Source organism: Asterias amurensis, chromosome 14 (assembly GCF_032118995.1).
Source record: "Asterias amurensis chromosome 14, ASM3211899v1".
Classification (NCBI taxonomy): Eukaryota; Metazoa; Echinodermata; class Asteroidea; order Forcipulatida; family Asteriidae; genus Asterias; species Asterias amurensis.
In genome coordinates, this window is record NC_092661.1 from 184,418 (window position 1) to 208,143 (window position 23,726).

At 37.1% G+C, this 23,726-nt stretch overlaps 2 protein-coding genes across 5 annotated transcripts; one reads left to right on the forward strand and one right to left on the reverse strand.

Annotated features, from left to right (window-relative positions):
- Positions 1-186: 186 nt before the first annotated feature.
- LOC139947072 (ralBP1-associated Eps domain-containing protein 1-like) lies at positions 187-15,826 on the reverse strand. Of its 4 annotated transcripts, XM_071944906.1 has the most exons (18): positions 15,509-15,826; positions 14,741-14,870; positions 14,241-14,309; positions 13,934-14,100; positions 13,397-13,619; positions 12,472-12,678; positions 11,738-11,801; positions 11,097-11,248; positions 10,132-10,211; positions 9,459-9,557; positions 9,241-9,340; positions 8,616-8,777; positions 6,550-6,616; positions 5,193-5,452; positions 3,799-4,037; positions 3,260-3,382; positions 2,556-2,695; positions 187-2,135 (listed from the first exon to the last, which is right to left on the reverse strand). In XM_071944906.1, exons 1-18 carry the CDS (start codon positions 15,656-15,658, stop codon positions 1,958-1,960), a joined length of 2,610 nt encoding a protein of 869 aa, XP_071801007.1. In that variant the 5' UTR covers positions 15,659-15,826; the 3' UTR covers positions 187-1,957. The 4 variants fall into 4 exon arrangements, with proteins under 4 accessions (XP_071801007.1, XP_071801008.1, XP_071801009.1 ...); XM_071944907.1 differs by lacking the exon at positions 9,459-9,557; XM_071944908.1 differs by lacking the exon at positions 3,260-3,382.
- Positions 15,827-17,136: 1,310 nt separating this feature from the next.
- On the forward strand, positions 17,137-22,588 carry LOC139947323 (organic cation transporter protein-like). The gene is made up of 11 exons (XM_071945221.1): positions 17,137-17,197; positions 17,548-17,835; positions 18,522-18,625; positions 19,042-19,196; positions 19,338-19,506; positions 20,178-20,319; positions 20,583-20,662; positions 21,301-21,509; positions 21,888-21,996; positions 22,130-22,341; positions 22,566-22,588. The coding sequence occupies exons 1-11, from the start codon at positions 17,192-17,194 to the stop codon at positions 22,586-22,588; spliced, it is 1,497 nt and encodes a 498-aa protein (XP_071801322.1). The 5' UTR covers positions 17,137-17,191.
- Positions 22,589-23,726: the final 1,138 nt, after the last annotated feature.

A 23,726-nucleotide genomic window follows, 5' to 3' on the forward strand; every position in this document is an offset into this window, starting at 1 on the left:
TTCTCTTATCACTTATAAGGATACAGCTAGTGAAATTTAATATACATATACAATATTGCAAATTTACAAGTATACACATTAGGTCGTTACTTGGGGTCAGACCATGACATACATGCACCGTGGTAGGCCATTTACCAAGCACTACTAAAGATTTCTCTTTCCTTTCAAACTTGCTAAGTTTTGGTACTCGCTAAAGCAAACACCTTTTGTAGATAAAAGGTTTCGGTCATGACATGAATCCCTACTCCCTGTGAATGAAGATGTATGTAACATAATTGCTTGCAGAAGTTTCAGCTTCATTAGTGGTCAAGTTATTGAGGAAAAAGTGAAAATCACAGTGCAATGTTTTCAGGAAAGATGTGTGAATCCGTTTGTTTTACTCATTTCTCAAAAACTACAGCACCTCAGCAAGTAATATAAGGAAAGCTTTCTACTATCACTATCTTTAATCTGTGGACATTTGTGTTTTGTTCCATACAAAAAGTACCCATACCCTTTAAAGAGTTTACTTCAGGAGACTAGGGGAAGTCTAACTTACATGTATGGTCTGCTTTAACAAAAAGTTCCCAAGCAAACTTTCCGATAGTTTTATACATTTTAAGTAAGCGTCAATAATACTTGTTTTCCATTAATATCATAATTCATAATTAATCAAATAAAAGCACAGTCTGCCACCAGACAACAAATTTAAGTAAAACAGTTTTTTTTACAATGAAAGTCTTTGATTTCTTCAAAAGGTCAATGTTTCCTTGGGAAATATTCTTCATTGAATGGTTTGAAAAAACAATTTATTTAGGAGCAAAGCATGTTAGTTTCATACACTTATATAATGACTAATCTTGATATCATGCAATGGTCAGTGAACAAATATTTATTTATTCCAACTAAACTTGGAATGTTTGAGATCGCAAATCTCTTGACCAGTCCACAGTAACGCTTGAAATAGTTTTCTTGATTGATTATTGTGTCCTTATTTTATTTGGTCATTTTGAATAGACCTTTAGTTCCCATTTGACTGTCAAGCAATTTAACACGAATAAATATACTTATTTGGCTAAAATTCCTGGCAGAAGTAATTAAAAATTTAGATTTATGTTTGAGAGAATATACAGGTTAGCAGCAACAGATATTAAATGAGTACTTGAAGAAATAGCAGCAGGAACAACATGGGGGTAGCAAACAACAATCATCAAATAATCAGAATCAAGGGTTTACATCACATGCCAGTCATATATAAGTAGACAATGGAATAAATAAAGGTATCAAGTTATCCCAAAAGATGTGAAGGGTTTATATAAAGACATAAACGATACCTTTCAGGCATTAGTCATGTACAAATTTATATCAAACACTGTTCTAGTTCCTATGAAAACAAACCACAAGGGAAACTGTATGGTACATCTTGTATGATTTTCCGGCAAAGACAAATTGATAAGAGTGGAAAATTGAACCTGAGAACTGCAACCCCATTAATCTGGAGGCCCCAGGTTCAATTCCTGCGCTAATGATTTTGTCATTGTTAAACATAAACGCTTTTGTAATTATGCCTGAAATGTGATGGGATAACATTGTACGGAAAGAAATATGTAACCAGAACTCTTTCATTCAGCATGACTAAAAAATAATAAAGGATATTTGAAAAACAAGATTACAACTGAAAGAATTCTCTTTATGACATTCCAGTTAATCAATCTTCAAGCTACGGAGAAGAAATTGGAGCTTTGTGAACGTGTGTCAATATTCACCATCTTGAATATAACTTCACAATGTATCTCCTCATTGGAAGCTCAACTGAAATATTACCAATGAAACTGGGAAGCAAGGAACAAACCCCAAATAGCAAATGTTCTAAGTTATAAGGGTCAAGATAAAATTGCCATCACAAAACAGAATAAAGAGTTAACAGTCTCAAGAAAAATACACTATTTATTTAGCATTAGAGATGATGCTGAAAGCCCTATGTATTAACAGCAAAGGGTCGAAGTTTCTTTAAGTCAATCTCTAAAGAAAGACGATCTTCTGTAATTTGTGTTAGTTCTTGTTGTAGCTCGCTGTTCAGTCTGGATAGTTTGGTGTTTTCTTCTTTTGCTCTTCTAATGGCCGCTTGGATTGATTTCCTATCACATAGCATCAAACTGAAAAAAAAAGAGCCACAAAGAACATCTCATTGCATCTAAGACTAACACAAACTGTACGGGCCTTGTCACACGAGGCAATTTTTACGGGCAACTTGGAGGCAACCAACTGCAGTGCATGCTACAGGACCACTTTGGTAGCACAGGAGTAATTTTTCAAACAATGTCTGATGCTGCGTGCACAAACAAGACACACACGCCATTTTGTAAGATGAACACACGCGTTATACATGCATGTATGTTGAAATATGAAACTACAAGGACTATGATAAATACACGCTATGATGTGTTTTTTTCAACTTACAAAAATGGCTGCACGCCAGACGGCGTAACTAGGTCAGTGTGCCCTCTAGGTCTTATATATAACTCTACGGTTCACACTCTTAAAATGGTTAGACATGAAGTTTTTGTTGAACTTACTCTGATGACACACCGGCAGCTTCAGGTGCTGATGTATGTCTCTTTCTATCATTAGCAAACTGCGATCTCCTCTCATCTGCTTGTAACATATCACTAGACATATGTCGATCTTTACTGCTTAGCATCGGAGATGGCAAATGCTGAAATATAGAAATCAATCCCGATAAATTATTATCAAACATGACAAGAATCAAATTATACAAGGAAAAAAGATACTCAATCTAACCGCCACTTTTTTCATTCATCATAACAAAACAGTCTCTTATTCATCCAGATATGATTGTTGTTTGCAGGGCGTTGAACTTGGCTCTTAAAGGGGCACAGCAATTTGCCTCTGGTACGTGCCACCCCTATGAGGAAAATGTCAATTTGTACTGGAATCTTGCAGAGGGCACCACAGCAAAAGCACAGATCACCACTGAAATTGCTGTCGGTGCTGTGGGCAACTTCGCGGCCCGTGTCAAGTTATGAAATGTGAAAACAGTGGTGTTTGGATTTTCCTTGTCTGTCTGTAAAGAGACTTTTGGTGACACTAGGTGGCAGCAGATTTACCAGGTAAATCCATTGTTCTCAATAATGTGTGCAAGCTGAGAACTACGTAAACAATGGTAATTTACCCGGTAAATCTGCTGCCCCCTTTGGTTCAAATTCCAACGTAACTTCTACAAGACTTGATGGCCTCTCATTGAACCTGTTTTACTTACTCCCTTTGGTGACTCAACAGTCATGTGATCATCACTCTGTGACTGTCTGGGAGGATGGGGAGGATGGAGAGGAGGAGGAGGAGGAGGTTGCGGAGGTGGGGAGGTACCAGGAGAAACTTCATCCTGGAAGACATTAGACTGATATTTAACACTCCATCTTGCACGATGATAGACTTGTATTTAATATTAAGTTTGATTGAAAAGGAGGGCTGACCTGCATGTACATGTGGCAGAGGCTTTACCAGACGTTTCAAGCTATTTAAAAAACAAAGCAGAAATCTGATTTTATGCCTGGTTGGTTGCCTCAAGTTCACTTCACAATTAACTTGTGTAACTAGGCCCTGATTGGCCTACATGCCTGATACTTGACGGAGGCAACCAAGGCCATCGCCTCCATGCCCCTGGTCATTACCTTGGTGCCTGCCCTTCAATAGCTCCAGTAAAAATGTACAACTTCCTCATCGGTTGCCCTTTACCAAGGAGAAAATGCCTTGGTGCCCTTGCCCTTTTAAAAATGAAGCATACAGGCTTAGACTTACCATTGGTAAATAATCACCCTGCCCAGCTGCCATCGAATCTCCCTTCCTATCATCATGAAAATGACTAAAGTCAGCAAAGTCACCCTGTGAAACTTCTGCCTCATTACCGTCTAGAGATGAGGAGAAGCTGCTACGATTACTAGATGCAGCAGAGGAATGCGTCTGATCACTGGAGTGAGAACTGGAGTGAGTTATGGGTCTTGGTGGGATGCTAGGTCTAGGTGGAAGAACCTGTCGCTCTGTAAAATAACAACCAATCAATTAATCAGGATTTCAAGATCCACTTTTTGCATATTGAACTATCTGTAAACCTTTTCCCTGATTCCTGTGAAAAATATCACATGCATATTACCCGAGTGGGATTCCAACCCACAACCCTTGCAATTCTAGAGCATAGTCTTACCAACTAGACCACCAAAAAGTTGTACAAAAGCCACAAGGGAAACTGTCTTGGTAGTTCAAACAAAAATTGAGGTTGAATAAAGACAAATATACTAAAGCAAGAATGTAGTGTCAGTCCAAAAACTCTGAAATAGTCACACCTTGGCAAAACTGTCTCAGATAAACATACTCTAGCTTGCACAGAGATACAACAGTTTAGCAAAGTGTCTCTCTTTTGCAAGATATGAAGTCAAAATGAGATTATTTTTACAAGGACATCATGAAATGCTCCAAAAAACTGTACGGGTGTACTTACCGTAGCTCAACCAAAAACTAACTACCAATATTGAACAATTTCTTGAAATCATTGGAATAAAACTTACCATTCTTAGGTACTGAAACAGGTAGTAGTAATTGTTCATCATTTGGAATTAATACTTCATACATGTATAAAGTAAAGGCTAACTTCATAAAGACGTCACCAATTATACTCTCAAAGCATTTAAGAAAAATTGCAGTATGCTAAGTCTATCAAAAACCCTATGATTGAAACATCCTTTACCTAGAACATGCATCAACCTGATTTATGATACCAGATTTAAACAATATTATTTGGTTTTACCCAAACACTGGTGTGTGTAAGCAGCGTATACTTAATATTTTCCTGAGTTCTGGGAACACAAATCACAGGCATGTTACTTGGGTTAGGATTTGAACCCTTGTCCTTTGCCAATCTAGAGAAGATGTCTTGCTCACTAGACTGCTGAGTTTTCCCAGTAGCTAGGGGGTAGTTCAAATCCTATAGTTTTACTTTTGTATTATTTCATAATAAACACTGCTTAGACTAACAGCGGAACAGCGAAACAAACATTGAGACATGCAAGGACTTGTTTTCAAGACTAAACTCTTGAAAACTCCAGTGGATATTGGGTGAAGGAACCATCTTAGATTAGTAGAGGGAGGGATTAGTGTAGGATTAGGATTGGATTAGTGTAGAATAAGGACTCTCTTACCAGGAAGCAGGATAAGCTGTTTACGATCAAGAGACATAGAGCGAGAGTGGGTACCGTTAAACCTTGGGGGTAAGGCAGGTGGGGTTAACTCCTCCCCTATAGGGGTACCTACAGAGGTACCTACAGAGGTACCTATAGGTGTACCTATAGGGGTAGGAGACTGCCCCTGTCCAGAGGGCTCCAAAGAGGACTCTGTCAGGGCAGAATGTCTAGAGAGGGGCACTGGTAACCGCTGCTGCAGGGGCACACCCGAGTAGGATCTAAACAGGTGGAAATGAGTCAAGGGTGAAAGGTCATGAAAGGTGGTCAAAGGTCATACGTAGGAGGGGAGGGGGTATAAACCAATGAACATGAAATGGAATAATATCAATAGGGTTTCTAAGGGAAACTAACTACAGTAGTCTGTTATTGTGGAAGATGTTGGAGTACGTACATAATGATGAGATGACTACTGATAGCAAGACTATCTGGAACATCACACAAACTTCTGATATATTAGGAAGCACTATGTCAAATTAATTGTCATATTAGGAAGCGCTATGTACGTATCTCAAGGCAATGATTTGATTTGAAATAGAGAAAGATGAGGGTATATCATACGTTAATACTATTCTATCATTGCCAATACTATCTATTATTGTGTTGTAACAAATGTAACAATCCAAGTGAAATACTACAGCTGTACTTCTTATTGTTAACTTTCACTCATAACATTAATGTAGCAGGTTTCTCGAGGCCAAAGGATATTATGGACAAAGTTTTCAATTCACAAATAATCTATACTAGAACAATTATGTAAACTAAAAGTCAATGAAAACAGACAAACACAGGTGAAATGAGATTTATGGAACATGGAGATTGAAGGAAGAAGAGACAGTTTGAGCAAGTAGAATCAATTTCAATCAAACAACATCAAGAGACAAAGTATTGTGACAGGACATAAATGACAAGCATGCAACTCTTCAGCCAAAAGAAAATAGTTTAGATATCGATCGCGTGGACTGCAATGCTAGCTGCCTATTGGGTCTGGTTCTGATGCATCCCCTTATACAACGAGCAATAAAAACACTGTGGAGCCAGACTTTGAAAAATAGTGTATGCTGTACAAGGAGAGCTTGTGTTTGTGTCTGGACTGTCTGGACTTCCGCAGAGCATCCAACACAGATTTTTTCCTTCGTACAGCGTGATTTGACTTTACGCGGGGTTTTTTGGAACGTCAGATTTCCATTTCATGAAAAGCTGACAACCTCAAATCCGCGGAAGAGTTGCATGCCTGAAAACAGGAGATACTGAATAGAAAAGAGACGTAAAGAATGAAGATGATGATGATTGATGATAGAATACAAAGCCCCAATACCTAGATCGAGATCGAGGGGTGTACTTTATATAACCATCAGGAGCTTCACATTGCATCACACCACGCTCTGTAATAAATACATCTACATCAACATCAGTGCACTAAATACATCTACATCAACATCAATGCACTAAACACTCTTAACTTTAGTATCATGCAGATGATGTTAATATTTGCAACATGCAGATGTTGAGAGTCAGAAACATTAACATGTAAACAATTAACATAGCAGCATAAGCACATGTTAAAATAACAATCTCGCTAGCATAAGCAACTGATCAATGGTTAACGAGTGGTTGTTTAGTGACGTAGGTTAAGAGATGTATGTAGTCCATGTTTTCAACAGGACTTCGACTCAAAACGCAAGTTACCATTTTGATACCTGGTCCACTCTGCACTGTGCTATGAACACGGCTGTTGGTAACCAGCGATGCACAATGCCTGGTAGGTTGGTTCCGAATAGTCGACTAGCATAGTCTAACTACACAGAGTTTAGGGTATGTTAGTCAAACTACGGTCAATGATAGTCCTAGTGCAATCTTGGCCATGACTGAAGTAGTTTATACATGTTGAATTCAGCCAACCAGTTCGAAAAATAATGAAATTGCGACGCCCTTTATAAACCAGTGAAGGTAAATTATTGTAACACAGAGACATGATCAGAATCTAATGATGTTATGGTTAAGAGTGCTGTGTTAAGATTAGGTAGCCATGGTTTACCCTGATACTTGAGTGAGGAGGAAATACTACTAGATTAATGTGTAGAGTTTGTGAATTTAAGAATGATTTGCTAAGTTACCATATAAAATATATGGATTTACAAATAAACAACAAAAACTTGTTTTATCTTAGAACAAAAAATTAGTTAAACTGAAACGATATGATTCACTTACCTTTAAAACTGCATCATTTAAAAACAAAATTATCTACAGGATAGTTTATGAAAACTGGTTTGAACTGAACAAGAGTAGTTTGTTCCAGTTTACTCTCACCTTAGAACCGGATCGAACTGGTTCAGACTGGATCAGACTGGATTACCCAAACCACATAGTGTGGTTTACTATTCACATTACAGCTTTATTTGGTAATCATTGTTTGTGTTAGCATTAGCAAATTAACGTGAAACATAAAATTGTTGGATAATAAAATCAAAACAACTAAAATATCATAAAATAAATTATGGGTTAGATAAACATTTGTAAAACTAATGTAGTCAGTAGTCTAATAAAACAAATCCTCTAGATTGTGTTATGAATAAATCATAAACTCAAAAGGGAATTGGATTCGAGTTCATTTATTCAGACAGGATGTTTATGAAAGAAAACTGTTTTTGTTTGTCTGGCTTTACTCCAGTGCTTCTCAGAACAAAACATTTCATAAAAAAAGATGGTTTAGTCATATTGAAGTTATCTGTAAACCTAGTCAGATGGTTTAGTCATAATATTTAAGTTATCTGTAAACCCAGTCAGATGGTTTAGTCATATTTAAGTTATCTGTAAAACTAGTCAGATGGTTTAGTCATACTTAAGTTATCTGTAAACCTAGTCAGGGTTTGTTATTTGTTTATCAATCTCACTGGTCTTACTGTCTGAATTGAACAAATAAATAGTTGCCATTGTGTGTCAATATTGTCCTTGTTTATTTGTTTGTTTGTTTGTTTGTTTGTTTGTTTGTTTGTTTGTTTGTTTGTTTGTTTGTTTGTTTGTTTGTTTGTTTGTTTGTTTAGATATGATCTTCCCATCAAGGGAACTTGGCAAACTCCCACACAGGGGTTTATATACCAAGCTGGCAAAAGCCAATCTCTCTAAAACATTGGTTTAACATCTATGATTATGAGTTGCATACATCAAGATATTGTGATTGAATACTTGAACTCTAATCATTGTGATATTGGTCGTTAGATTGATAGGATTTCAACCTACAACCTTGTGAGTACAAGTCTCGCAGTATAACCATCGGACCACGGTGACCACGGAACGGCGTGATAAACATAGGTAATTGATTGATTGATTGATTGATTGATTGATTGATTGATTGGTTGATTGATTGATTGATTGATTTCTCACCTAAACTGTCACCTCTCCTTGTCCTCTCTACTGGTGGTGGTGGGGCAAGCTTAGCTAAGATGTCTTTCTCTCCTACAGTCGCTGCTCTTTTCTTCATCGTAAAAGCAGAATCTTCCTCTTCCACTTTGTCTTCATCAGAAAGAGCTTCTATTCGTAGGGGATCTTTAAGAATCAAGAAAGTCCTCATGTGACTACAATAAACTTACCCATTATATTTGAAATGAGAAAGGTTGCATCCGCTTCCCAGGTTGTATTGTCAACTTGGGTGTGATCCCTGGCAGCAAAAAGTCAGATGGCTTCTGAATGGAACCCTCGATAACAATAAGGCAACTTTTACAAGCAACTGCCGTGCATGCTACAAAACCTTTTTGGTAGCACATTAGTCTTTTTCAAACAATGTCTTACGATCCCAAAGAATAGTATGTTAACATTCAACTCTCTTCTTGGAAATTGCCTGGAACTGTCCATCTGTAAATTGCCTTGTGTGACATAGACCTTATCGCAAATATTTGACAAGCGCGCGTCAGGCGTGGAATGAGGTGCATGCTAGATAGACCAGCATGTGCCTCATTCAACAGTTAGCGCTAATCATAGCCCTAATGAATGAATAACCCTTACTGCCTACCTGAATGAGTTCTTTGTCTTCCTTCAGCGTCTGGTGCTATCTTAACCGTCTTGCCATCCGGAGCAACATGAAGAGCAACTGGCTGGAAGATGTTAGCATCCTTTACAATCAATCAGAGAACATGTCAATCAATTTACATCCCACTAAGCAACTTAGATCATAGCGGAAATCAAACAGGGAGGTTTTTATGGCTAGGGAGCGTCTCACACAGTACTTACAGGGTCTGGAGATATGGAGGCAAAGTCAAAATTAGCAGGAGATTGTGAAGATGGCGACTGAGTGGCAGGAAAAGGAGAATCAGCAAATGTGGCCCAATTCTGTAGGATGCAAAAATAACAAGACATGGTGGTGCATGGATCAAATACAGTGCTTGGATTCAGCTGACCACTAAAGATCTTATGCATTGACGTCATCCAGCCACCATCTTAGAGGTAAAACGATGCTGAAACAATCAAAATGCAAAGATTTTTTTTGAGCGGCGCACAGGTTTGGCCACGACGGCAGCTTTTTTACCTCTTGGTAAGGGCGCCCTACTAATATGACATCATGTACATAAGGTCTATTTCATACAGCTGCTTAAGCACAAAAAGTAGCTATGCACAACAAATTTATGCTTACTGAAAAGGTTACCAGCCAAAATACCATGTCACTTGTACAATTTGTGACTGGTCCTGCAAATTTTTGCCAAGCAAACAAAATCTGTAAGCAAAATTGTCTGGTTAAGCAGCTCTATGAAATTGGGCATTGGAGGTGAAGGCGTAAATAATGTATCTGGTCAATCCAATACAAGGATTACAATACTTTTACATCTAGGCAAACCAATTAGGATAACAACAGTCTCTATACATCTATTCAACATGCAAACAAGAAGAATAAGAAAGAATAACATACCTCATCCTTCTCCTTCTTAGTAGAAGGTGTGGGCGGAGTTATGCTCCTTGCTGGGGTAGTCACTTGTTTCGGAACACCAACTGCAGGAATAAAGTAGAGGGCTACAAGTCAAGGTAAACACAAATAACAATTAAAGCAACATAAACCCTAGCTCATAACCTAATAATAATATCAAAGTCTTATATAGCGCACGTGTCTACCTAACAAGGTACTCAAGGCGCCGACAAACTTTCAGAAAGATCGGTAATTGAAGTTATGAATTATGAGACTAAATTATGTAGCACTTCATAAGGGTTTACAAGGTGCTCTGGCGCATTTAGCAGCCACAGCTAGGAACACCGATACGAACCCCTTCTCTTTTTGATAACTGCACTGGGTTCTTTTACATGCCTGTCAAAACACATGGGACCAACGGCATTACATCCCATCCGAAGAACGAAGCAATGGTTAAGTGTCTTGCTTAAGGACACATTGTCACGGCTGGGGATTCGAACCCACACTCTGCTGTTCAGAAACACCAAAGTTTGAATTCGGTGCTCTTAACCACTCGGCCACGGCACTTCCACTACTGCTTTGATTGTTTCAAAATATTGAAATATTTCAAGATCGTGTAATCCTCTAGTTTCTTAGACGCTCCTCATTTTAATAATAATAATAATAATAATAATAATAATAATAATAATAATAATAATAATAATAATAATAATAGACATTTGTATGTCTTTTAGTTGCATCTGTTTGTTTAGCCTTCGAGAAAGGGTCTACTAAGGTCAAATTGTCTGGCCATGAACTACTTTTTGCATTTATACCATAGGTCATTTTGGTTGGTAAGCACCTTGCAACATCTCATTCTATTTTCTCATCGAGACAATTGTATACTACATTGTAAATAAGTGCTTTAACATATCATTAAATCAATCTATCAATTAATTAAAGATGCAAATGAGATGCAAATGAGGTCCAACCTTCCTCTTGATTGGGACCAATGACAGGAATGAGACTGGCTGGCAGCTGATCAGGTAAATCCACTTTATGTTTCCTAGCAACGACAAGATGCATCGCTGTACAGAACTCTGCTAAGGATAATGTTCCATCTTTGTTTACATCAGAAAGTTGCCTTCAAAATAAAAACATCAGAATGTTGCCTTCAAAATAAAAACATCAATATGAACTGTATCATGTCTGTAGCATAACAATAACAAATTACAATTTATAAGGCCCTATTCCATCAAGATCAAAGCATGCTTGAGAGCAATTAAAATGGGGTAAGGTGAGTCTTTAGAACTTTATGAAATGCAGTTAGAGTAACAGCTTCCCTAATGGCAGTAGGAAGATTGTTCCAATCAATGGCCCAGCTACATTGTACAATCAAAGCTAGTTGACTTACATTTAGAACTTTGTTCGCTCTTGGTTACATTCATGACATTCAAGCGAGTGATTTCGATCAAAGAAAACGTGGAGGATTGTAATGTGACAGTAAAGTGGAAATATATAGTGCTAATTTTGTCTCTGATTAGTTGCGTTGAAAGGAACAAAGATTCATCAAGTCAACATTTGTACCAGTATATTCTGACTATCTTCAGAAGAAAGCCACTTTGTATCTTACCATATTTTGGATAATTCAGCTGTTGGGAGTTTAGACTTTTCAAAGAATTCTTTAGAATCAGCACCTGTAAGTAAAACAAGTCCAACTTCCATTATCAATAATAATCAATAATAATAATAGCCTTACAGACTGGGAATAATGGCCATACAAACTTAATGGTGAGAAGCACTGCAGCTATTTTGAGAAATGATTCCTTTAAAGTTATGATGGTTTGGATAATTCTTTTACATATAGTAAGAGATCTCTACAACAAGTGATTGTCCAAGTGTAGATGCATACAAACTGGCAAAGAACAACAACTCTTTTGGAGTAGTGGTCGAGTCCTAATTGGTCCTTCTCCGAGCTGTGACTACTCAAAAGAGATCTTTTAACCCTAATACTATCACGGGGGCTCGAAATTAACACTGGACCACAAGCTTGGGACCAGTGATCAAAGCATCATGCCAGGAAACTAATAATAGGACAAGCCCATACCTCATTATGAAATACCTTTGTGATAAAAATGTTGACTGTGAATGTGATAACTATCTTTCAATTCTCTTTCAAGATTATCAAAGTACACTAAAACACATAAACACAAACCAAATAGATCATCTCTGAGTGCTTGTTCAACTAATTTTGATTTTGGTCTTATAAAAAAACAATTCTGATCCAGTAAAAATGTTGAGCTGCAAGCCCCGCAGTCTTGTGCATTTTCCACCTAAATTCAAGCCCTTCTAATCTCCACCACTCACCTGATAATAAACCCTTAGTGTTCGGTATTAACGTCTTGAACTGTTTGGTGTAATACTCTCGTTGTTCTGGAGTTATCAACCAAACATCCTCACTGCTATCGTGACCTGAACTTTTATCTGAACCAGATCGATCTCGATTCTCTGGAAACTTAGCCCAGGATGTGTCACTTGATAAATTATTAACTGAGTTCGTTGTTTTTGAGTCACCTAAAAAGACAGCAAATTAAAAACATTAAACATTGAAAAATGTCCGTATTTTTCCTGAAAATGTGGATTTTATTGTTGTCTTTACTGCAAGGAAAGTAATGATACTACTCTTTTAAATACCAATAGTCTTTTCCAACCTTAGACTTGCTTAAACAAATATGGTTCAATTGTAACATAAACTTCACAGTATGCACTTTATATGTTCATAAACCAAGTTTAAAACATTTAATCTGAATTAACATATCATCTTGACATTCAAGTGTTGTTCAGTTGTTCTTTCATTCTCAACTCCTTGAATTGATTTCTCTTGACTTTTAAGAAAGCACAGGCTGCACAATACCACTTCAATGAAATATCACATTATTTTGCAGTGTCAACATTGAACTGTTTCCATGTTCAAAGTCATTTGTATTATAAGACTAATGATGTATTAGCCTTGAAAAATACTCTGCTACGGTCGAAATGACAGGCCATTAATTTTTGAGAGGCATTCAAAATAGGTCCTTTTGGTGGGTAAGCAGTTGGCAACAGCTAATTCTATTTTCTCATGAAGTAACAAAACACATTGACATAGCATCAAATGAATCTCAAAGACATTTAAAGCGCTTCAAAAAACTACAATTGTAAGCAAGGCAAAAAAAAAACATTATTTATAAAATTGCAATAGAAATTGAAATGATTTGCAGAGTAAAATATTTCTTAAATGAGGAGATTGTACCTTGCCTATCTCTCTCATCAAACGATGCCCATCCTTCATCAGACTTTGGCAAGAATCCAGGAGTATTTCCCTGTTTATCTAGGATGGGTTGATGTTCACGAGCGTTGATCGGTGATGATAAACTTGGCTGTTTCTCCATTGTATTAGGTGGGGACAATGGAGGGTTGTCATTAAAAGGGGAGGAGTCTCGTGGTGAAGATGGGGGCGGGGAACTAGCAATATTCTGATGGTAAACAAATATCAAATCAAAATTGAAGTAAGATTAGTCAAGTTCACAAGAATGCTTGTCATCCATCCTCGCCAGGTTAAACAAATAGCATCCAGGATGGGGGTAAAAGGATTTAGGATAATTCCTCTTTACAGTCTTGGCTGGTATGTTTATAATCCTTCTTTTATTATGTAAGTTCGCCCTAAACAAGGCTAAAAGCCACTCTTGGTATGGGGCTACAATAAGAAAAATTATTTAATGTGAAAAGTACATAATGTAAGATTTGTAAATTAATCTTTGAGTTGAAATGATTAGCGTGTAAAACTTACAAGAGGTGGTACATGAGCTGTACGAGTTGGAGACATCGCTGGATCACCATGGGGGTAAGATGGGTGAGATCTCGGACTTGGTTGAAATTTACCAGACAGAACAGCACTGCGATCAGGACCAAGATCTATGAAAGCTGGATTGACGAACTCCATTTGACCAGGATCATCTGGGTACAAATAGTGAAAAATAATTGCCTTTTTCCAAAACACAAACATATTTCTTCTATTTGTTAACATAAACTTGAATGAAAAACATTAATTGTAAAATGGTTTACTTTCAAACTGAATTTAGACTGGTCTATATTACCTGGATCTGCTTGAGTTTTAACACCAGCATTTGGGCGAGCCACAAATGTTGGCAGTGGAACTTCAGTCCCTGCAAATAAATGATGGTCAAAAAGTGAGTTATGTATCTTCTCACTTGGCTATATGAATGTAAGTATGAATGTACATTAATAATACACAAAGCGCTAGACTAAACCAAATAGACTAAACCAAGTTCACATGTTGAGTCCAAAATTGAATAGATGTGGGTGTCATCCGAGAGAAGGACAAGGCCTTCTGTAGTGGAGCACCCAAGACTGCTGTCAAATTAAAGTAGAAAGCAGTTCACAGCAAACAATTCATTTCAGTTGCAAACAAATCACAATATGTCTCCAATACAATTCTTTCAGTGACACACAAAGACACAATTAAGCCAAGAATAAATATATATAAAAACATGTCATGTTCTTTGTACATGCAAGTCAGTTCCCTTTCTTTAAGTGCTTGGTGATATTAAAATAACAATGCAAAATGACCATATACCTTGAACCATCATTTCCTTGGACACCGGTAAGGGTATAGCGTTTTGAGCCATAGCTATCAGTTTTAAAGCGATGTAGAACTGACTTCGACCAAAGTGACCAACTCGATTGGCTCCACATATTTCAACAATCTGCAAACAGAAATGAAAAAGGAATGAAATGTTGTTTATTTAGTCATATGATATGGCCTTCATGGCCTTTCTTTGAATGCACACTTTTACGTGTACACCATTTCTTGACAAGGTAACGTAAATTAAACAATGTGACACATGACAAACCAGATCACAGTTATCTGTATGCTAATTATGTACGGACGCTACTTAGTACTGTAACAGACATTGTTTAGCATGACACTAGTTAGTTCTCGTAACATAACACAATTTCCTGTATTATATCCAATAAAAAAACTAAAAAAGGCTAAATAAAATGTTGTAATTTTCTCAGCAAAATGATTTTCAATTAAATGTTTCACCTCCAGCCAGTTCAAGTTTCTGTGTTCCAAAAATGTTTGTAAGGATTTTTGAAAGTAGGCTACTATATGGATGTGTCGATGAAAAGAGTTTGAACTTTAAACAAAGTAAAACTTAGATTAATTAGAAATTGTAAGTCAAGTGAAAACCCTTTCTCCCTCTCTGCTCTGGCTGAATCAAGGTCAGATAGTCACAACGAACAACACAGACTTGAATTGAAACAATACAAAATACTAAATAGTACAAATAATACTACGGTTGCTTGACACAACTTTTAAGAGCATTTTATAATAATTTACCTGTTGCAAAACCTCTGGATTCAAACCAGACCTCAGGAAAAACTCCAATACTTCGACCGTCTTGATTCGACCTGCACTCTCCGTATCCAGTGTGCTGAACAACGCCGAGTAACACTGCTGTTCTGTCGGGCTCAAAAATGATCCATCCATGGCCAAAATAATTTAATTTCATAGCTCATATGCCTTATTTTACCTTTACAGCTATAGCTGTACAATGTGTAAACTAAAGACGAAGGAGTAGGAAGAAAACGGGGCTGAAATTGTCTTACTTTACATTCACAAAGTTCCATTACTCTCACGAGCTGCCATCTTGGGATGATGACGTCACGTTCACCAACGCCCTCTATAGACTAAGCGCAACCAACTTCTCATAAAACTTGTTTTTGTAGATTGTTGGGAAGGTGAAACAATTATTAGTTGGTTATAAGAGGATCATTTTGTTATCTTTGATTTGTGAGGCATGGGAAGTCGGAGGCATGGGTAGTGATAATCTGTGTAATCTTATAGATAAACATTTTTAAAAGTTACTGATGAAAAGTACGTGATAGGCGGCTAGGCCTATAAAGGGTTTAACAGATGAGACACAAACATACAATGTGTCTCATCTAGATTTATAAAAATAGAGGTGTGGCAGGAGATTTTGTCCCCAACACCCCCCCCCCCCACCCCACCCCCGCGGAGATTCTGTCCCCCACTATGGCGAGCTGTGTACAAACGTCGTTTAAAGGTAGTGGACACTATTGGTAATTGTCAAAGACTAGCCTTCACAGTTCGCCATCTCAACATATGCATAAAATAACAAACCTGTGAAAATTTTAGCTCAATCGGTCATCGAACTTGCGAGATAATAATGAAAGAAAAAAACACCCTTGTCACACGAAGTTGTGTGGGTTTAGATGGTTGATTTCGAGACCTCAAGTTTTAAACCTGAGGTCTCGAAATCAAATTCGTGGAAAATTACCTCTTCTCGAAAACTATGGCACTTCAGAGGGAGCCGTTTCTCACAATGTTTTATACCATCAACCTCTCCCCATTACTCGTCACCAAGAAAGGTTTTATGCTAATAATTATTTTGAGTATTACCAATAGTGTCCACTGCCTTTATTAATATCGTCCTGTTTTGAAACATCCTCCTTCAGCCCACATTAGTTTCCCATATGGGGACAGATGATCTCCGGGAACAGACTTCTCTGCTCTCGGAGAGCAGGGTAGCAATATTACCCGAAACTTTTTAAGACAATCATAATCAAGATCCTTTGAATAATTATCTTAATCGACTTAATTATTCATAAACCTTTGAAGTTGTCCTGGCACACGATCGAATCCAACAAGAATTGTTTTATTATTTTTTGTATAATAGGCATATCACCGAAAACCCAAATCCGTATGATTATTTCTTTACCCAAATAATATGTCTGTGGTCAACATAATCAGTTCGGATGAAGCTTTTACAATAGGTTTTGTTTAGATACTAAACGCATCTGCCTGGCGATTACAATCTGTAACTCACAGTTGTAATGCCGATAGCTGGGGTTTACTGTCTCGACTTTGTACTGTCCGCATTAATTTTTTTGATAGCAAATGAAATAATACACAATTCTCAACACAGGGATAGTTTAGGTACTGGTTAACAAGCGGTTGGAACTTCAGCTGTTAAGATGCATTTTGATGAAATCTTAACTCATGTTGGTGAGTTTGGCAGATTTCAACAAATTGTGTACTTCACGGCTTGTATTTTGGTTATTCCTGTGTATTGGCACACAAATGTACAGGTATGTTTAACTCGAATTGGTTTGAAAATAAAATTCTGATTTAAAATCCGTTGTTCATCTTTTAGTTTTATTGTGTAGTTTTGTTCAAGGGACTTTCGACTAGGCCTATTTTCAAAGCTTTGAAAACAAAATCAAATGTGATTTATTGTTGATTGTTATCAACAACGAGGAATCACTGCCAGTGTTTATGGCACTAATGTATCTTTTTGTTTTCTTCCGGTAAATAATCTAAATTAATCAGAATAATTTGTTTTCATCGATATTCAGGTCTTTTCAGCAGCAAGTACAAATCACTGGTGTACTGTGCCGGACATAAACCAAGAATGTGACGAATGGAATCTAACGAGTTCACAATGCACTGAGCAGACAATGATGCTTGGTATACCGCCCTCTATTGACACTACCTACCCTAATGATAACTGTCAACGATATAATTTGACAGGGGTACCATTGGTTTATAACACGTCCGGAGCGGATATTGGGGTCGAGGTGATCCAGTGCGACAAAGGATGGATGTACAATACTACTTCATATGCTACAACTATCATTTCTGATGTAAGTGATTAAATTCAATTCAAAAAAATTCAATACAAAACATGTACAATACAGCTAAAACGTAAACATTGACTGATTGAAAATGTTATCTGACCCGAGAAATGTTTTTTTTTTTAAATTGGGTTTGAGTCATTCGCAGTTAAGTCGAGCTCAAGTCTATATCAAGTGGTCTACTACTACAAATCAAGGGTTGTAAAATAAAACATCCTCGAAGATTAAACAAAGGAAGATAATAACAGTGGCTTCTTATTACAGCGCTCATGGGCGCTCCTGTCGCTAAAACGTAACTTACAGTGATTCTTCAAGGTATGTGGGGCAATCGGTATGATACCTAATAATGTTTAAGGCTAAGCACTATGATTGTTTACAAATTAATGTGGTGCATAATGCAGCCAATCAAACAGAGCGAATCCCTTCTCATTTCGATAAGTGCACTGGGTTCTGTTACGTGTTTTACACACCACACGGGACCACCGGCTAAACATCCCGACCGAGGGATGCAGCAGTATTAATGGTTAAGTTTCTTGCAAAGTGTCACGACTGGGACTCGAACCCGCCATACTCTGTTGGGTCAGAAACACCAGAGTTTGAATCCGGTGCTGTTTCATAAGAACCGTTAGGCCATGAATGGATGCGGTGTGTACCAACCTCAAAACGTGAATCATTGAACGTGTTTTTCCCCGCAGTTTGATTTGGTTTGTGATGAAGGAAATCGAGCAGATATTGCACAGATGGCATTCTCTATTGGAACTGTCGTAGGAGCCGTCCTATTTGGATACCTTTCCGATAGGTAACAGTTTAAATCAAACAAATATTAATAGTTTTTGGAAAAAAATAATGTTGTCAAAAAGCAAGAAAAACAAATTAAAGTGCACAACACGTTTGAGAATCAATAATTATCGGTAAATAATGATTATGACACGCAGTTGCCGACTACATTGGACACCTTTGGTAATGAAAACAATTGTCAAAGACCAGGTGAGTATAAATATCTCTTGGTGTACCCAAACATAATGCACAACAAATTTCTTTCTCTAAATATCACGCACTTCAGAGGGAGCCATTTCTCACAATGTGATACATCAACAGCCTTCACTGCTCGTTACCAAGAAAGTTTTCATGCATCTACAATTAATTTGAGTTGTAATAAACCAATAGTGTCCAGTGCCTGTAATTGACTTTGATTGTGGATGAATCTCTCTGCAGGTTTGGACGTCGATCAATCTTTCTGGTTTGTCTCCTCGTCCAAGGACTTGTTGGTTTAATTATTGCCTTCTCACCTAGTTTCATATTCTACACGATATTTCGGACCGTTCTTGGACTGGCTAATCAAACTGTGATCCAACTTGGCTTTGTTTTGGGTTAGTAAGAACTTTTGTTTTAAATAATGTAGACAGACTTACCCTAGCACATTATATTTTTTATATAAATTTATATTTAAAAGCAATTATCGTACGGTGATTTACTATTTTTTTTTTTTTTTTTTTTTAATTATAATCCAGGTAATGAATTTACCGGTCCTTCCAAGCGAGTTTTTGCTGGTGTGGTGATAAGTTTCTTTCTGAGTTTCGGTAATATGACATTAGCTTTACTGGCCGCGTTCTGTCGTAGTTGGCGTCTATTACAAATCGTGATTTCTATTCCTCCACTTCTTGGGGTATTATTATTGGCGTGAGTATTGTTTAATATTAATGATTCATAAAAACATTATTTTTATGTGATTGGAAGACTTTAAATAGCTGCTTGAGTGTAAACATTGTCAGTCAATTCGATGTCAAAACTTTGTAACTTAATTGTTTGTCATTCAATTGCAATTTTGCTAATTTGACACGTCCGAATTTTCCGTTATTATCGTTAAAAATAATTTAGACCCAACATCAATGTTTTGATAAACGCTTCTCTGATGTCATGTGTGGGATTTTGATTTTCTGTACCTCCTGAGAATAATGAGAAGTGTCTTTAAAAATATTGTTTTTCTTATAAAATTATGTAAACAACTAAATTTCGTTTTAAAATAATCGAAAACATGAGTTTAATCTAAGATCACTTGTCGTTTTCGTCCAAGCTGGTCTTAAAGTTCAAGGTTTAGCTTATATCAACAGTTTCAACAAATTAAAGACATTATCACTCAAGAGCAATCAGTTTAAAGAATACAATGTATCAAGATGAAAATGATGTCGGAGAGAGGGATCCATTTTAGACGCAAAGCTTGTAGGCATTGGTCTCTAAGACATGCATTTGCATTGAGGCGCAGAATATCAATTACAATTCGGTGAACTAAAAAGTCGATAAGTTGATTCAAAAATTTGCATAAAATCTCGACTAACTGTGAATTCACGCAGATTTATTCCAGAATCTGCAAGATGGTTGGTTTCTGTTGGTAAAGTTCAAATGGCAGAGAAGATCATTCGCAAGGCAGCTAAAGTCAACGGTGTTCCACAACCAGATGTCATCTTTACTGAGAATGAAATAAAGGAATTACAGGTTTGTGTTTTTGTCTTCAACAATCTCTTTACTTTGCACACGCGCCTTGGAATAGGCAACCAGAATGGTGGCGTTCTTCAAATGCCTGACGATTGATTGTTTACTCGATTGGTTTAATTATTTCTTGTATGACTGATTGGTTTATTTTATCTTGAATGATTGATTGTTTGGTAGATTGATTGATTGATTGATTGATTGCCCAAAGCATTTTTATAAACTCTAACAAACTTGTTATAAATATCTCTACTTGTTCCTATATACAGGAACCAAACGAAGCGTCGGTTTTTGATTTATTGAAGTACCCAACTCTTAGGAAACGGATTCTTATCATTGTATGGATATCGTAAGTTTACTCAATACTTTAAATAATTCAATCAAATTAAACGAATAGTGTTTAATGTCATTTTAATTAAATATTAATAAGTATAAGTAAAGCAGCCATCTGTTATGCCAATTTGAAACACAAAGTCGGGCGTTTTGCACGAGAACGGCTTGCAGTACGTGCACATTTTGTCACAAAACTCATTTCACGATTGGCTAGTAAACAACGCTGCGGGTGTAAACATTCAGAGCGACGGCGAGCCAAAAATGCAATTTGTCAGCGAAAATGGCGTCAATAATGCATGTTGTTATATTTAAGTGATTGGTTATTTACAGTGGAAATAAAGATGTATACGTGAGAGAGAGAGAAACACCCCTAACGTGTTTAATGAATTTAATTTAATTGAACTCAATTCGGCTGAAGACGAGCAGAGTAAACTGTTCGAAACGTCGAAACCACATTGGCTCATCTCAGAGGCAACACTCACTCAAAAGAGATTTATAAATGGTTGTACCCGCATGTTCACTATCGATTTATAGTTTATTCTTGAACTCGTTTGCGACAGCTTTGTCATAAACTATCGCGGGAGAAGTACTTAATTTAATACGTAATACATAACTTAACTACGTAACTTAATTTATTTGTCATTTCTCTTCTAGAATGGTTGCTGGTCTAACCTTCTTTGGGCTGACGTTAAATACTGGAGGTTCAGGAACCAATGACTACATTTCCTTCCTGCTGTCGGGGCTGATTGAGATCCCTGCCTATGTCTTATGTCTTATATTCCTCGATAACATCGGTCGTCGTTTCATGACAATTGGGTTTTTCTTGATTGGAGCTAGTGCGTGTTTAGTTACGGCGTGGCTTGGTAAGAAGAAGAACATTGGCACGACCAGATGAGTTTGAAAATTAAGACAATACGGTTACACCAAATGTACATAATACACAATTCAGAGCATCAATACGACGGGGAAAACGTTTACATAGAAAGGTGAAAACAAAATGAACGAAATAAAAAATAATAATCATTAAATAGAAAATTGGCAGTGTATCGAAAAACATCAAGACGACGGACAAAATGAGACAGATCAAACTTCAAAGTAGAACCATGTTTTTATTGCATAATAACATGCTATGTGTTTCATTATCAACTTCTTTGTTCCTTTCAATTCATTGAATTGTACTTGTTGCCCTTGTATTGTTTAGGTTGAATACGTAATAATTATATAACAATTAAATGTTTTAGATCCTGGAATCGCGAAGACGTCCGTGTCTCTCCTTGGGAAGTTTGGTGCCTCAGGAGCTCTTTGTATTGTTCCGTTTTATTGTCTAGAACTTCTACCTACGCCCGTTAGGTAAAGAACATTTTTTCATTTTTAAAGGTTACCATTTATAAGCTTTATTTAAATTATCTTATTTCTCAAAATGTCTACACCTGTACATATATCTCATCGCAGGCTGTTGCGATTTTAATTGTACTGAATACAGGTCCGCTGGTATGGGTCTCCAACTGATGGGTCTTGGAATTGGATCCATCTTAGCTCCAGTATGTCTTATTCTTCAAGACCTTTGGGATCCAAGCCTTATGTTGATATTTGGACTGCTTTGCTTACTATCTGCTCTACCTACATTCATGTTACCTGAGACCGCAGGGAAAGCATTACCAGAGACAATAGCAGAAGGAGAAGATTTGGCAAAAAGTAAGACTTTATGTTATTTTGTGTGCATGCAATTTCGGAGCTCAATGAGCGCCCTCTAACGATCTGATTATCTTTGGTAAGGTCAATGCGCATAAATTATTCAAACTTAATTTTAAGTTTTAGATGTGTTTTACCTCATTTTGTTTAGTTTTTTTCTTGTGAAATGAATTTGTACGAGACCTCTCGCTTGTAAAAACGTGTATTTTGTGTGTTTTTGGCTTCAGAACGATCAACAGCGAAGAAGTAACGGCAGATGACGTAATTCCAATGGCTGTGTCCTCGGTTGGAGTTCAAACCATACCTCAAGGACATTTGGAGACTTTTGTAAATCATGGATTTAAATAAAAACGGACAAATTGTTTTGGTGTGAGCCAGAATGAGCAGTGTATGGAGACGCCATGCGTGGCGTTTGGTTTTGCCGTCTCGACGTACCACTGCAACAACATTATTGGAAAAACAGGCAGCGCATGCAACGAGTGACTGGCAACAGCAAAAATGAACTATATAGGGTAGACTGGGCCCATGTCTTTACCCGCAATGATAACGACAGCTTCTTGCTATTTAGATGATGCAATGATTCCATTGGGTACAATGATATCATTGGATAAATGCAGTGACAAAAACTTCCGTATCTGTGTTTTGATTGGTCCAATGTATGTTTGTGCAGAGTGACACACATCACCTCGGACCAATCAAAGCACAGATATGAGAGCTTACTTTCGGTCACTTGCATGCTGTGTCCACGAGTGTATTATGCATACGTGCATGTAGTGTGGTGTAGAATTTTACTGCGTATCTCTATGTGGAAATGAATGTAGGTGAAAGGTGAAGATACACGGGCATTGACCTCCGACTGGAGGCCACTCTCGAGCCTTAATAACGAGCCTCGAAGTGTGACGTAAGATGCTCAGGCTAAGGCTATATGGATCAAGCACGTGACGCACGGTTGTCTCAAGAATGTTCTATCAATCTTAGTTCCATTAAGATAATTTAAAACATTAAAACTCGCAGCCAAAGGCTGATTGAGTTACAAAAAATACGGAGTTTTATAAGAATAGATTTGTTAAAAATTACAGAAAAAACGTTAAGAATTACAAGTCGTTGTTTTTCATTATAAGTAAATTGGCTTGTGCCAGTGACTAAAATATAGCACAAAATTGCGCGGTAAAAGCAAGCACAGAAGGCATACTATTATTATTATTATTATTATTATTATTATTTTTTTTTTTTTGGGGGGGGGGCACACACATTTTGTTGGCATTACACAAGTTGTTTTCATTTGGTGTCAGTTCCATGTAGCATTCCTGATGACGTAAATCACTATTCTTACAATGCAGCAGCTTTTAATGGCTTAAAGCATACAATATGTAGCAGAGGGGGGGGGG